This window comes from Schistocerca serialis, chromosome 11 (genome assembly GCF_023864345.2).
Source record: "Schistocerca serialis cubense isolate TAMUIC-IGC-003099 chromosome 11, iqSchSeri2.2, whole genome shotgun sequence".
Lineage (NCBI taxonomy): Eukaryota > Metazoa > Arthropoda > Insecta > Orthoptera > Acrididae > Schistocerca > Schistocerca serialis.
Window position 1 is genome coordinate 37,115,806 of NC_064648.1, and position 16,963 is coordinate 37,132,768.

Genomic DNA, 16,963 nt, shown 5'->3' on the forward strand with positions numbered 1-16,963 from the left:
ATTCGAGCAAAATTTAACGCAAAATCGTTGATCCATCATTTTCCAAGTAAAAATTCACCGAGCACTCAAAAACAAGTATAACTGTTTTCTACTGTCAACTGTAAACTAAATATTGAAAACAATTGATAATGCAAACATATGTCATGAACATGTGTCCCAACAAGATAAAAAAAATTGGGAGTGTTATATAAAAAACCAGCAAAATTAAAAAATTCTCTTTTCTTCTCGATCACACATTGTAGTCCCTTCCCATTTCAGCTTTCCCTTATTTGCTTTGTACCAGCTTGCCATCTTAGCTCTCGGTGCTCACACAGCTGCACCTTTTTCCTTCAAAGATGTTTTTAATCTCGGTACAGCTGGTATTTGTCATTCCTGTACTCGTGTGGGCTTCTAAAGCTTTGCATTTCTCCGTAGTTATTATGGACTCTCTGTCAGTCTCATTGTTTAGATATCTGCATTGCCTTTTGTTTGCTATATTTTTGTGTTGACTCCTTTCATTAATTAAATTGAGCATCTCGTGTGTGCGATGCCCTTAGCACCTCGTATCTGAAAGCTACCCTTTTGTTTTAATTGCACTCATTCAGTCAGTGTCAGCAAGTTGTTGCCTATTTATCCCTTTGACACTATAAGAAAAAGCTAGATTGCTAATGAAACTGTAAAGATTTCACGTTAAGTTGTAAACGGCACAGTAAAAATGCAATTGCACATTAGCTCTCCCACAAAGCCTTCGTCAGAAAAGGAGAGTAGAAGCAGCAGTCTGGGCAAAGGGAATGGATAGCATAATACGAGTGGGGAAAGAGAGAGCTCACAGTCTGGTGACGGGCATTCGTCCCGGTGGCCAACTGATCGGTAGGCACACCGGTATAAAAAGCCGTGCAGCGGTTGCGACAGTGTTACTGAATGACGCGGCTGCTTTCACGGGCAGCCGGGCCATGCTGGGCTAGGATAAATCTGTGACGGGACGAATAGGAAGTGCTGGGTGGGTGGGTTAGGCAGGTTTGGCTCCTGGGACTTCCACGGGGATACGGTACCTGTGGCAAGGGGTCGGACTCGGATGTTGTGGAGGTAGGGTGGGCGACGTAACGCCATTTTAGGAGGGGTGGGAAAGATCTCGAGTGGGATATCCCTCACCCCTTTATAGCTGGTTCTTGGGGGTGGTGGGAGGATTGGGGGTGTGAAGGAAAATGGTATGCAGGGTGTATACGACCTGGGACAACCGGGAGATGTGGGAAAAACCCGGGAATTTTTTCATCCACGAGAAAACCGGGAGAAACCTGGGAATTGTTTAGAATTCCGGGAATTTTTCATTGTTTTAATTTTCAGTTAAATTTTTGTGATTTTGACTGGTAGGAACCAATACTCTGACAAAGGATATTACTGTATCCCGCTACTGCAGAATAATACTGCAGCAACAAAACATGAAAGAGAGAAAATAAAAACGAAAATGAAACTTAAGTTGCAAAGGAAATGCGCCGTATACAGCAACAAAACACAGTTCTCATACAAGCATCTGCCAACAGCAAAGTGTGTCAAAGGCTTTAGGAAGACTATGCAATGCTTCATAACAACAAATTGCCTCCCGTGTGCGTGACGTGACAACTGTGTTAAGTAGATTCGTTGGAGCAGTTGCGGGCGGGCTCTTGCACGTGCGCAGTTGAGTCGCGTGTGAGTAGTTGAGTAGTACCTTCTCCCGCTTCTGGTTACAGAAGTGTGGCTTGGCGCCACTATCTAGTATTGCCTCGGTTCGGAAATATAGTAGATCTGGAGCTGATGCACAGTGCAGTCTGAGTTATGGTGGGGAGGTGTGTCGTCTCCATGTGACCCGTGACCACGTGACCAGTGATTTTGTTGTTTCCTCTTCGTTTATAGCACTTGGGTTAAATGATAAAACGGATTTTTGAGGCCGGGAGCTATCAAATGAATTAAAATATGTTCGCATAGTTACAGAAGGCAAATATATGTTACTAGTTTCAGATTTTATTTCCAACTTTCTGACAGTCGAGCATTAATCGCCTTGCAGAACAGTGAAATTATTTTTATCAGTTTGCTAAAGAGATTAGGCTTTTATTAATCTTTTCTTCTGAGGCAGTCAGTTTATTTGAAACCGAGGGTTAAATTTCACTCTATTGGTTTCTTTCAACTATTTGCTGCATTTCGAGTGCACGTATGGCATTATGCCATAATAAAGAACTGAACGTGAGATAATACAGTACTGGTACTCCATGAAAATTTACATCCGAATCTGGACATACGAATTATGCATTTTAGTATGGTTCACGAAATTCCGATGCTCTTGAATCATCCTCTGATGTATTGTTTCTTTTATGCCATAATGTAAGATCTTTTAATGTTTTACATGTACAAACATGTGGGCTTCCTGTGTCATCGTAGCTACGCAAGCGCGGTGACGCCTGTTATCTGGCGCTCTCTTGCAACTGCTGAAACGAACCTGTTTGTAACAGGTCGTGGGAAAATATTGCGAACGGTATATATTCAGAGCAAATTTCCTTTTACGCAAGATGGTCTATGTTCGAGAATGTACGATGAATTTCTTAAATCACAGAGTGTTTGACTCTCATTTAAAAATCAACTCTTTGAGGACCACCATTTGGAAGAATTTTGAGCCCAGAAGATCAGACATTTATGTCGTTATTAAAAATGTTACTGGCACATTTGTGTGATGTATCTTAAAATTGTAACACGCGCAAAAAAGATCAACATTATATGTGGAAGCTTAGCTTCTCTTCCAGCTTATTAATCTTAGAGACCAATATTATATGTGAATGCTATGTACATTAATTTAAACCATTAACTTTTCTTATTTGTGTGTTCGCACTACTTAAGAGTGATGTTGCTATTGGCTGACTACATCACGTGTCCCGTGCTGTCATCAGCTGGTGAGATGACGTGACACGAGCTGTGACTGGCTTACAAAAGCGCATCGCATTCTCGATTTCAATGTTTCAGAAAGTGACGTGCGGTGTTTAGTGGAATTCAAATTTATACCTTCGTAATACGAAAATATGCACCGTACATGTTGCTGCACATCAAGGGTCTTTCAAAACTTGTTTTTCCCCTTGAGTTTCGTTTTCTAAGGTGCTGGGAAATTCTACGTCGGTATATAAAACCATAAACATTCAAAGGATTGATGAGTTTTACAGTGTCGAGGAAGAGTATACTGTCACTTAACACGGAAAGGTGTATTTTCACCCAGGAGAAAGTATATTTTTAATTGGGAAATCCGGGAAATTTTTTTTCCTTGTCCACGTATACACCCTGGTATGGGAAATCTATTTGTAGAATAGGTCTGGGGGGATAGTGGCTGTCTGTGAAGGCCGTGGTAAGACCCTCAGCATACTGGGCAAGGGAGTTCTCGTCCCTGCAAATACGCCATCCCCAGCTGACAAGGCTGTACGGGAGGGATTTGTTAGCACGAAAGGGATGATAACTGTCAAAATGTAGGTGTTATTGGTGGTCGGTGATTCTAATGTGGACAGAGGTGAGGACGGAGTGATCGGAGAGGAGAAGGTCGACGTCCACGAAAGTAGCGTGCGGGATTGGGTAGGACCGGGCGTAGTGTAAGTGAGAGGAGGTGTTGAGGTTGTGAACCATTGAGGATAGAGTATCTCGACCCAGAGTCCATATAGTAAAGATATCTTCGACGAACGTGAACCAGACGAGGGGTTCGGCATTTTGGGAGGCGAGGAAGGTCTCCTCTAGATGGCCTATAAGCGGGTTGCTGCAGTAGGGTGCCGTGTCCCCTTCAAAGGAGAGGTAGTAAGGTGTATGAGGAATGAGGTAGGGGGTTTGGAGTGTAGGTGGTGCCAACGGTGACGAGTGGGGATCCAGGAGGTAAAGGGATGGTGGAGGAACTGGTTCATTTCTTTGATATGGGAGACTAGAGGTATTGGTCAGTGAGGGCCAAAATTCGTTTGTTGTGCCTGTCTGCAACTCGGTGAGTCATCTTTGTGGTAGGTCTCACCCGTTACATTGGTGAGAGTTTCAATTGTTTCAGTTCCCCCTTGGAAACTCTATACAACTTCTGGTTCCTTCAGTTTATTTAGGTGCCTTCTTAAGTTGCTATCTTACAGGTTTTTCTTCAGTTTTAAATAGCAGAATAAGTTCAAGCTAAGAAAACATCAGCCTGACACGAAGCCTTTTAGCCCTTCATATTAGTAGTTAAGCTGGTAAACCCCGTTCCCAATTTTCCATTTGCCGCACAGTCAAATCTTTCCGTTTTCTTATTAAAGAATTACCAGGAAACTCCTGATCTTTAAAGAATTGAACTGTCACATATAAAATAAATTCAAATATCTGATTAATGAGTTAATGTGCTAATCATTTTACATTCAGTGTGTAAGTGAGAAGATATTTAGAGAAATTATGTTTAAACTAGTCGTAAGGCACTAACAGCTCTCATTCTGCAATACTGCATAAACACGGTCGGGGTAATTTGCATGCCGTGAACTACACTGCCTCGAGATACACGTACACTGTGTTAAACCTTCGACCTGCCAGGTAGGCCGAGAGCGCTAATGCGCCGCTTCCCGGACTCGGGTAGGTGCTCCGGCCCCGGATCGAATCTGCCCGGCAGATTACCAATGTGGGCCGGTATGTCGGCTGACCTGGATGTGCTTTTTGGGCAGTTTTCCACATCCCACTAGGTGAATACCGGGCCGGTCCCCACGGTCCACCTCAGTTACACGACTCGCAGGCATCTGAACACGTTCGTACTGTTTCACGGATTACCTAGACGCAGACAGCTGGCGTACACTAACTCCGCCCCAGGGGGTAGGGGGTGGTGACAGGGAGGGCATTCGGCCACCCCTCAAACATTAACCGAGCCAAATCCGACCCTAACTGTGCCGACCGTGGGACAGAGGCACGAGCAAAAGAGGACGACACTCTTAAGTCTTCAGTGTTAGACTATTCCTTTTAATGAGTGGATCATGACAGCATTTAATTGTTTTTAATTCTATCAATATTACATGGAACATTGAAAATCAATGTTTTGTGTCTCATGGAGTGTGTTAGGTGGGCAACCTCCTACTACCGGGTTCAGTACCTAGTGACATAGATTATGTTGAGATTTCTGTCAGTTTATATAATTTTGTATTTACTCCTTTCATTAATGAAATCCAGTATCTTACGAGTTATCCGTAGATACCTACTGGGCCTTTATTTAACAACCAGTTGTAGAGGGGAAGATCCCCTTTGTGTGTGTTTTTTTACATTAGTTAGGTTTGAGAAAAGAAAATTGTCAGAAAACGTAGCAATGTTTTCAGTTTAGTTTTATGTGCTCACCAACCACTCAACGTTGCAGCTATAGAGGGTGTTACAAAAAGGTACAGCCAAACTTTCAGGAAACATTCCTCACACACAAAGAAAGAAAATATGTTATGTGGACATGTGTCCAGAAACGCTTACTTTCCGTGTTAGAGCTCATTTTAGTTTCTTCCATCTACGCTCAATGGAGCATGTTATCATGATTTCATACGTGATATTCTACCTGTGCTGCTAGAACATGTGCCTTTACAAGTACGACACAACATGTGGTTCACGCACGATGGAGCTCCTGCACATTTCAGTCGAAGTGTTCGTACTGTTCTCAACAACAGATTCGGTGACCGACGGATTGGTAGAGGCGGATCAATTCCGTGACCTCCACGCTCTCCTGACCTCAACCCTCTTGTCTTTCATTTATGGGGGCATTTGAAAGCTCTCGTCTACGCAACCCCAGTACCAAATGTAGAGACTATTCGTGCTCGTATTGTGGATGGCTGTGATACAACACGCCATTCTCCAGGGCTGCATCAGGGATTCCGTGCGACGGAGGGTGGATGCGTGTATCCTCGCTAACAGAGGAGATTTTGAACATTTCCTGTAACAAAGTGTTTGAAGTCACACTGGTACGTTCTGTTGCTGTGTGTTTCCATTCCATGATTAATGTAATTTGAAGAGAAGTAATAAAATGAGCTCTAACATGGAAAGTAAGCGTTTCCGGACACATGTCCACATAACATATTTTCTTTCTTTGTGTGTGAGGAATGTTTCCTGAAAGTTTGGTCGTACCTTTTTCTAACACCCTGTATAGCGAGTTGCCTTCATTGATTTGTACAAGATATTTCATCAGTTAATAACGAAGGAGACGTTTCAGATGGTAGAGTGAGTCAAGTTAGACATCCGTAGGCAGGAGCGACCATCGATGGCGACTTCTGTGAAGTTCGCAGTGGATTTGGGAGGCACTTCTATAATTTGTTTGGACATTACATCAGTGACACACTTATTTAGTACTTACAGAAAAAAAAAACATAGCTATAGATATGATAATCCCTGCAAGCTCCCGGAATTCAGTGTCACAGAGAGGTGGCTTTCCATTCCGTGGTGCACGACTCCCAGTTAGTTCCCTTATCTCAGTCTGTGTTTCAAGTTACAGAATATCAAACTTCCCACTTTCGGTAATGAGTGTAGTTCTGACCTGATTGATAATGTTCTATGGATAAAGAACACACATCAGATTACATCACTTCTGTGTACTGGCCAACAGGAGCTAGCCAGTAATTGCAAGAACGTGTGCAGCTTTCCGTATGTTGGCAGAATTTCAGATAGCCTCACAACTACAGACCTGCAGTCTACGATAATAGCACAATTAAATTATTACTCGTTAGTAAAGAGTGGGTCATCTGTAAGCACCAGCAAGTGCTGTGGTGTTGTATTACAGTCGGGCAGATCTGTGGCAGCCAGGTTATCTCAAGCTGGACAGTAAGGAAGACAGGCTCGAGCTTTGCGAAACATCTTGCGACACAAAATAAACCGTAGAATTTACTTTGAGAAAAAAAGTGTCACACACTGTTAAGAAAAGCGCAAGCTGACCTCTCCGTTTCAAATGACCGACCACAATTTCTTATTCCCCCTGTGTTAATTTTAGTTTCAGCTATCCAAATAATAGATTGCAGTTGTAAGTTCAACTTTATTTTTCAGCTGTTGTGTTAGATGTAAGACATACCTTTGCAAACATTAGCTACCTCATTATTTTTTTGTCTTACGTATGTAATATCTGTGTAAGTCGTATTTCATTGTATCGGTGTTCTGTTGTCACCAGATGATAGCCAAAGAAGCTGAAAGCCGGTTTGTATAATATTTGCAGAGAATTGGGGAAGTGATTTCTGTTTAACATCATTGTTGCCATGTTCTGTCAAGCACCTACAGAAAATTCAGTTAATGTTACAAATGTATATAAGGAAAAAAAGATCTATTTTAAAAAGACCCAGTGCTCTGCCTTATATATATAAAAACAAAGATGCTGTAACTTACCAAACAGTAAAGCGCTGGTAGATAGACACAATGAAAAACACAGAAATACACACAAATTTCAAGCTTTCGAAACCCAAGGTTGCTTCATCAGCAAAGAGGGAAGGAGAGGGAAAGACTAAAGGAGGTTGGTTTTAAAGGAGAGCGTAAGGAGTCTTTCCAATCCCGGGAGCAGAAAGACTTACCTTAGGGGGAAAAAGGACAGGTATACACGCACGCTCGCATGCACAGACACACACACACACACACACACACACACACACACACACACACACACACACATGCAAACACAGGCAGACATATGTCTGCCTGCGTTTGTATATGAGCGGATGGATATGTGTGTGTATGCGCACGCACGCGCGAGTGTATACCTGTCCTTTTTTCCCCCTAAGGTAAGTCTTTCCGTTCCTCGGATTGGAATGACTCCTTACCCTCTCCCTTAAAACCCACATCCTTTCTTCTTTCCCTCTCCTTCCCTCTTTCCTGATGAAGCAACCGTGGGTTGTGAAAGCTTGGATTTTGCGTGTGTGTTTGTGTTTGTTTGTGTGTCTATCAACATACCAACGCTTTCGTTTGGTAAGTTACATCATCTTTGTTTTTAGATATTTCCCACGGGGAATTTTTCCCTCTATTTTTACATATAAAGGAGGTCCAACATGATATTAGGAGGTACCTCACGACTTGTCACCTCAGCGTATAGTGTCCACACGCTGGAGTATAGCAACTAGTTAAAAAAAACCTTTCAACGTATTTTGACCCCAGTGAAAGTCTCACACTAATGTGTGAAAAGGAGTTATTGTTCTTGTTCTATGCCAAGTAACTTGACACTTCTATCTGTAGTGTTGCCACGTATAAATCACATATATACAAATTTTGGCTGTTAAAAATAAGTGGTAAAAGAGGATATTTTTGACTGGCATGTCGCCACATATAAGTCACATATATACAAATTTTGGCTGTTAGAAATAAGTGGTGAATGAGGATATTTTTGACTGGAATGTTTGCTGTATTTGAACTTTGGTGATGTGATTGTCTCTATTGAGAAGCAGTACAGTTTTACCACTTGAGAGCAGAAGGTTTTCCTAATTTAAAATCTTTCTCGATATTATTTGATAATTAAAAAATCTACAGAAAGTTTATTTTGACCTTTTGTGGGCATTCATAGCTGTGTCATTTATATGTGACAACGCTACAGATAGAAGTGACAAGTTACTTGGCATAGAACGAGAACAATAACTCTTAGTGAGAGACTTTCGCTGGTGTCAAAATATGTCGAAAGGTTTTGTTCTCCGGTTGCCGTACTGCAGAGTGTCGACACTATACGCTGAGGTGAAAAGTCGTGAGGCACCTCCTAATATCGTGTCGCACCTCCTTTTGCCCATCCACCTACCTCCATGTGGTGTCAGGGGCTAGAACAGACCCGCAACCCTTCCTCGCCTGTCGTAAGAGGTGACTAAAAGAAAACTTTCTTATTATTTTTTTACCTAAGTCTTGTCACTGTTTTTGGACTTTAGAAGCTTTTTGTGTTTTCACTTTTTTTCATTTTAATGCCTTTTCCCCCCTCACATTTTTTGGCTATTTAAATTCTGGTCCCCTTTTTGGGCTCGACGTCACTTTCCAAATTGTACCGAAGTGCGGGCCATTTGGGGAAGGACACCTTACTCGGTGCACTGCCTCTCCACTCTGGACTGTTGCCTTTTGCACCTACCGATCGATCGGATCTACCTCTGCACCCAAAATCCAGCACGGTAGTCGATCCGTCACGGTGGGGTTGTCACGTACCCTCTCGGTGGTAACCCCCTGACGAGGCAGGGACCGCACTGCCGATGCCTGAGCTGTGATCTCTCTGTGTCAGCCGAGGAGTAGGTCCCTGTCCACTTCGGGGTACCGGGACTCTGGGCAACGGCTACTCTGCCGGGTGGCCTTTGTCTCGGCGGGGTGGCGGCCGCGGAGAGAGTGTCTGATCGGAGTGAGTGGCATTGGGGCAGACGATCCGCAATGAAACGGATCAAATGTAATGGTGGCTGTGTCAAACGGCTGTCTCATTAGTAAGGAACAGTGATTTTAATGCAGATGTTTACAATCCTCTGGCATTTCCATTAATGGATGGTGTATTGAACGTGTTCGTGGTGTCAGCATTAAAGTGATTGCACACTTACAGGCACACTTAATCGTGAATGTCACAATGAATGTGACCCTCAGTTGTCTAATGTTAAACTGTGACTATCGGTGAGAGGAGGAGAACTTTCATTCCCTAAGGAGTTATTCTCATAATGGTGGCTCAGTATTCTGTTGTAAGTTGCTTCCTGAAAAAATTTTGATAACGTGAGGGAGAGGGAGGTTATTCTATAGTTAGAGACGAGTTGCGTATCGCCACTGACATATGCGAGACAGAAAGCAAAACGGGAACCTCTTGTCGGAGATGTAAAATTTTCAGGACGAGCACAAATGTTCGATAATGTCAGTAGTAATTTACTTCGTTCTGTGCACACTTGTATCGATTTGAAAGTTGTTTGAACCTACAAGAGTCAGTAATACCATTAAAAGAAAAAAATTTCAGTCTTCTAAAAAGGGATCACTTGTCGTTATGAGGAAATAACAATGGTGTAACAATAGCTATCTTTTGTACCTGCCACAGCTGCATATGCAATGCTTCACAAAAAGCATCTCCCAGATTTTATAGGTATTGTTAAGGTTCTGAGAGCAGCTTTTTATAAAAGGAGAATGGTTTTTGAATAGGATAATGCCAAACGAGACAAGTGGCCCCTTTCTATATGAGAGTTACAAATGCTTACACGTTACTTACTTGCAGTTGGCAGCCCTAATATCCCAGCTAACAGCTGACATTACTGTAGCACAAACACCTACACTTACAACACATGTTAAGCCTATTGCTGTTGCTGCTAAAATGAAAAAGTTGAAATTTTTGTGATAATGCATGACTGGTTAAATGTCTTGAAGAATAGAAGTGATAATGAACCTCATCATTGAGTCCATTGTTAGCTACAAAGGTAGTACATTGCAAAATGGTCATTGATGGAAATGAATTTGGGCTCACAACTTTCCCCAAAAAAATGGACCCATTTGGTTTCCTGCTGTAATAATTCAAACAGGGATGAGAAAGGAACGAAAAGATTATATTTTTAAAAAGACATAAGAATGAATTGCAAAGAGGAATAAAAAGACCTTCTGTGTCTTGAAGTAGAACCAGAACCACCCACGCAATGAAGATCCTGAGGAAGCAGCTTATCAGCTGGGTATTCCAGAACCAAAGAATAGGCAAAAATGCTGTTTGTGAATGATCTTGAAACCACGCACACACACATTTTACAACTAGAAAATCAAATCCTTTGGCCATTGTAAAGTATGGGATCTTGGTGATCTATTTTTTTGGGATTTTGTTAATTCAAAATTTCATGTTCTTTTGAGTCCATTAATGACTTCAAAATCAAAATTTTGTCTAAAGGATCCCTGCTGTAACACAGAGAAAAGAAAAAAAAATAAAGGCTGTACAGGGTACACTACTTTTTCTCAATTTGAGACCAGTTTATTTTTTAAAATTTTGAACACTATAATGTGCTGCTTGTCTGAAGAGGTTAACCACTTAATGTGTAATGTTAACTTTAACAAGTCCGTGCCATTTGACAAAGAACATTTTGAGAGTAATACACACACCAAAAATGTTTAGCATCACCCCGGTGCCCAGAACTCCTCAAAATAGATGTTGAATGTGGGTACTGCATCACAGACACAGTCTCTTTCACTGTTCAGAGATGTCACTAAACCTGCCCAAAGATAAACAACCATGCATGAGCAGCACCTATTAAGCTGAGGGAGTCTGACAGCTGATCAGCTCCAGTCATTCCACCAGGAAGGACGTACACCGCTCATGTTGTCTGTAGTTCAATCGTGCCTGGACGGTCAATACTGTGGGTAGATCACGTCCGCATTGTTACTTTGTCCCAGGAAGAGTTCTCAACAAGGGAAGTGTCCGGACGTCTCGGAGTGAACCGAAGTGATGTTGTTCGGACATGGAGGAGAGATAGAGAGACAGGAACTGTCGATGACATACTTCACTAGCTGCTGTGACCGAGCAGTTCTAGGCACTTCAGTCCGCAACCGCACTGCTGCTGCAGTCGCAGGTTCAAATCCTGCCTCGGGCATGGATGTGTGGATGTCCTTAGGTTACTTACAGACATAAGGATGAATTGCAAAGAGGAAGTAGTTCTAAGTCTAGGGGACAGATGACCTCAGATGCTAAGTCCCAAAGTGCTTGGAGCCATTTGAACCATTTGACATGTTTTGCTCAGGCTTCCCGAGGACTACCACTACAGTGGATGACCACTGCCTACAGATTATGGCTCGGAGGAACCCTGACAGCAACACCACCATGTTGAATAATGCTTTTTGTGCAGCCACGGGACATCATGTTACGACTCAAACTGTGCGCAATAGGCTGCATGATGGACAGCTTCACTCCCAACATCCATGGCGAGGTCCACATTTGCAACCACGACACTGTGCAGCGCAGCTCAGATGGGCCCAACAACATGCTGAACGGAATGCTCAGGATTGGCATCACGTTCTCTTCACCGATGAGTGTCACATATGCCTTCAACCAAACAATCGTCGGAGACATGTTTGGAGGCAACCTGGTCAGGCTGAACGCCTCAGACACACTGTCCAGCGAGTGCAGCAAGGTGGAGATTCCGTGCTGTTTCGGGGTGGCATTATGATGGGCCGACGTATGCCGCTGGTGGTCACAGAAGGTGCAGTAACAGCTGTATGATATGTGAATGCCATCCTCCGACTGAATGTGCAACTTATTGGCAGCATATTGGCGAGGCATTCGTCTTCGTGGACAACAATTCGCGCCACCTTCATGCACATCTTGCAGATGACTTGCTTCAGGATAACGACATCGCTCGACTGGAGTGGCCAGTATGATCTGCAGACATGAACCCTATCTAATATTCCTGGTATAGATCGAAAAGGGCTGTTTATGGACAACATGACCCAACAACCACTCTGAGGGATCTATGGTGAATCATTGTTGAGGAGTGGGACAATATGGACTGACAGTGCCTTGATGAACTTGTGGATAGTATGCCACGACGAATATAGACATTCATCAATGCAAGAGGACATGCTACTGGGTATTGGAGGTACCAGTGTGTACAGCAATCTGGGCCATCACCTCTGAAGGTCTCACTGTATGGTGGTACAATGTGCAGTGTGTGGTTTTCAACAGCAGTAAAAAGGGCGGAAATGATGTTTATGTTGATCTCTGTTCCAATTTTCTGTACAAGTTTCGGATCACTCGGAACTGAGGTGATGCGAAACTTTTTTTAATGTGTATATTTCATCACCAATGTTCAGCCTGTCATAAGTCATTCAAATTTATTAACAGAAATCTTGTTTGTATAAAATTGCTCAGAATTTAATTCTGAACGTAAAAATCACACATCGGTATTTTTGACAAGGGTTCCTTTTCTGCTTTCCATCTCATTATTTATAGGCATAACTACTGCAAGCTTTGGTCCTGCAGCAAATAATCCTCAACTCGTCGATTGATTACAGAGGTAACTCGAGGGAGGCACTACTGAGTCAGGATAAGATATTAGTAATTTGGCTGAGATACCACTGTAACCAGAAGTGTTACTATGTTTTAGTGACTGATGATTTTCGTGTTCTTTGTAAGATGCAAATTAGCAAAACTGGTGTCGAAGTAAGTTTATCAGACCTGCTTTCGAGGGACCAGTTTGTGACCATGTATTTTCAGTAACTTTTCGAAGAATTCATTGAATTTAGTGCTCAGTGATTTGAATTTTTATAACATCTGTCACGCTACTACTGTAATCGGGAAGTTCAATATCATTTTCCGTGCTGAGTTTGTTTTGTGCCCACTAATGCTCTAGGTAGTCCTTGCCGTGTTCCTAAAGTCTCTAGTTTTGTGTACATAGAAGAAGAATTTTGCAATACTGTTCGTAGTGTATTTTTAAGTCTGGGATCGAAATATCTTGTACGAGAAAGACTGAGCTTTATTTAATTCGAAAAGGGAAGAGCCTACCACTGTGTGGCTGCCCCCTCCTATGTTAACATCTTGACTGCGACCAAGTTGCAATGTTTGGTCAGCATAACATTCAATACGGAGAGAATTAGTGGGTGCTGCATTACTGATTAATGTGACAGTTGTAATGAAACTTTCAGTAAATTGACACACAGTTCTTTCACATGCTGCACTGTTCCCACACGTCAATTTTGATCAGTTTCACAGTACATTATTCCAGCCAGCCATTTGTATGCCCGTGTGAAGTCACGTGGTATGGCAGATATCCATAGATGTGAGCCTAAATTACCGTATTTACTCGAATCTAAGCCGCAACTGAAAAATGAGACTCGAAATAAAGGAAAAAAAAAATTTCCCGAATCTAAGCCGCACCTGAAACTTGAGACTCGAAATTCAAGGGGAGAGAAAAGTTTTAGGCTACACTTCCAAATCGAAACGAAGTTGGTCCATTGTAATCTGAGACACAATTTAGGTCGAATGAATGACGATACAGCTACAGTAGTTTGGTTCGAGTCGTAAGCTTAGCAGTTAAGCTTTACCAGGTAGCCATTGCTATGCGTCAGGCGCTTCGTCCGTATTTATACGGCTACCCTTCCTTTTTTACGTGCTTCGTCTGGTTTGAATCGATTGCTTAGTTTGCTTTGATCTGATAAGTGCCGTTTTCTTTGTTATAGGTGTTTACGTCACTCTAAGCTGAAAATGCAATACTGTACTGTGTCATGCATTGTTTGTTGCATTCTGATAGTGCGTGTTTGCAGCCTGTCGCCGCTCGCAGAATGGCTTGCTTTTGTGCGCGCTACCGCCGCTTACAATTAAAAAAAAAAGAGAGGGGAATCGTCTCATTAGTGAAACAATGGCAAGAGACTGCTATTTGTTGTTACTTACACTACTGCTTTCTGTGATAATGATCAACAAGAACCAAATAATAGACTGCGTATGATGGAACATGTTCTAATTGAGAGTTAGGCGAAAATTTTTCTACGTTTGAAAATCTTTGTGGCCGCTTCTTTAGTACATCAAATTCTGCACAGAAATTAGTCATCTTAGATTTAAAAATCCAGTCAGTTGCCGTGCTTCGTTTCTGACTGTATCCCTATTAGGCATAAGAATAATACGAATATAAACATGACACGATACGTATATTCTTCTGCGTTTGCTGTTGTCTCACTCTAGTTTCGTAGTTCATTAGGCAGGCAGGATTTAAATGAGATAGCAGCAAACACGAAAGAATATATGACAAAATGTTTATATTCGTATTATTCTTATGGTAAAGAGAATACTGCATGTGATTCACATTTCATGAGGTTCCTATTAGCAACCATCTCTTCTCACCGGGTAGGAAAAAATTCAGAACGTAGAGTTGGCCGAATTGACAAACATCCCAAACAGTCTTGCCAGTCGGATTTTCGTAGTACATTGAAATTCTTCTACATTCGAAGATGAACAATACAGAATTTGTATTTACTTCGTTGGGTAATGTATGAAAATGCAGTGGTTGAAACTCGGGGCGGAGAAAAAAAGCTCGTCTTCCACCCTTTTTTTTTACACGGAGGTTTTGGCGCCAGTATTTATCTTTGTGCCTACAAAGCATGCCTGTGTAGCACTACATATATTCGAAGGCAGAAGTTAGTTGTGGCGGCACCTACCAACATTTTTCAGAACTTCCGCTTCCTTTGCACTGGATTCTAGGCCACAGGCGGTTTTTTGAATTACAAAAACCGGAAAAAAGTGCGGCTTAGATTTGAGTAAATACGGTACACAATATTTGGGTTTACTCGCTACATTCCGAGAACTGTCGGTGCTATTTCGAGGTACGTGTATGCTCATCAGTAAATACTTCTGTACACAAATTTCAATCTATTAACATCATATTTTGCTCCGAGGCTTTGGTGAGTAAACCGGCCAGTAATGGATTCTAAAAGTAAATTCTCCAACTGTCTAGTTTTTGGCTCCAGCTGCCACCGTTTGCGTGCCAGGATGTGGGCAGTGCCGACACAGCTGTCGATATTGGTGATAAGGTGTGTAACTTGTATACACTATTACTAACTGAACTGCTACTGATTACAGGTCTCGAATACAATATTGTTATGCAACTTTATGTCAAGTTCTAGTCACACTGTGGCATCGCCATTTTTTTTAAACACCTTGAGTGTAAACTAATTTGTAAACTTTCTTGTTGTATTTGTAATTTGTGTTCTCCTACTTACACTTTCTGTTGTCTTGACTGTTTACTTTGAACATACACAAGTATATTCATGTAGTTTCAATGATGTTTCCATTACTTTCCAGTGCAGCAGTGGAACGGAGGGAAACTACTTTGACAGAGGAGGCTCCTCTCAGTTTGTCGCCAATTACAAAACAGAACGATCGACAGGAAATTGGTGCTCGGGCGACGCAGTTAAAAGCTAAATTACAGATGCTGGTGAACTATGTAAATTCGTGTGAGTTGAGTGCGGAAACAATAGGCATCATGGACAAAGAAGTGGACCGTTGGTTATCACTAACTCACTTTTACGTCAGTAGGGAAGTTCCGCATTGCGCCAGCAGTGATGAGACGAAAGTGCAACGAATGCCTGATAAAGGAAAGAGTACTGTTGGAAAACCAAACCTTGTTGAGAAGCCTAATGTTCCAGATGTACTGAGGCAAGTTGGCAGTGAAATGTTGACTACGCATGTCAATTTTGATCATTCTTACTGTAAGTATTAAGTTGACCTACCCTAAATTATTGGGTGCCCATCACGATTTGTTGACGTTTTGCAGAAACACGCCATGCAAAAACAGATTAATTCAGTGGATGCGGTAGCTCTGTTCTGATAAGGAAATCTGTGTGTATTTAATAAAGAAAATAATTTGGTATGTGTTGAGTCTGTTGATTCCTTTATCCTATTACATATAATTAACAAGCTTATTTTAATGTCACTTGGATTTAGTGTGTTCTTGTGATTTTTAATAACTTTGCTACCTTCTGTACTTCATTATAGATAACTGCATCATCTGCAAGACATCTGAGGTTACTATTGATATTGTCTGAAAATCATCAGTATACGAGAGCTGATGCAAAAGTAACACAATTTTTTTCTTCCTCGGTATTGCAGCTGAATTGTCGAAATCTGACGGTGATATAGTTTGAAGTTTGCCCTCCAGGCTGTCTTTCATTTTCGCGTGCGGGTCTAGCAAGAGAAGCTCGAACTGTGAAGCAGACATGGTGCATGTGTTACTGTCATCAACTTGTGAAGAGCAGCGAAGTGTAGTTCGATATTTGTGGGACAAAGGGCATAAACAAAATGAAATTCACAGGGACATGCCCGGTGTGCACGGGAAAGACCATAGCAGTGTCTCTAGCTGGTGTGCACTCTACTAAAAGGCCGTGTGAATCTTTGTGACTCTCCTGTAACGGGCGGCCGGTAACAGCTGCAACCCCGCAGAATGTCTGAGCCATTGAGGCAGCAATTTTTGAACGACTGACATGTGCAACTGCAAAACTTATCACAGAAGTTCAACATTTTTTTATGTTGCGGTGTAAGATATTGTTCGTGGTGAATTTAAATTTCGTAAAGTTCGTGCTCGTCGGGCGCCTAAGA

The 16,963-nt window shown here is 42.1% G+C and overlaps 1 protein-coding gene across 5 annotated transcripts in view; it reads left to right on the top strand.

Moving 5' to 3' along the window:
- The window catches only part of LOC126426776 (uncharacterized), a 156,069-nt gene extending 139,831 nt beyond the window's left edge, over window positions 1–16,238 (top strand). For 3 of the 5 annotated variants that reach the window (XM_050088769.1, XM_050088768.1, XM_050088770.1), the window contains one exon: window positions 15,671–16,238. In XM_050088769.1, coding sequence (XP_049944726.1) covers window positions 15,671–16,088 — 418 coding nt within the window. In that variant the 3' untranslated portion in view covers window positions 16,089–16,238. The remainder of the gene's footprint in view (window positions 1–15,670) is intronic. The other 2 variants (XM_050088772.1, XM_050088771.1) reach the window with 1 other exon arrangement.
- The last annotated feature ends 725 nt before the right edge of the window (window positions 16,239–16,963 follow it).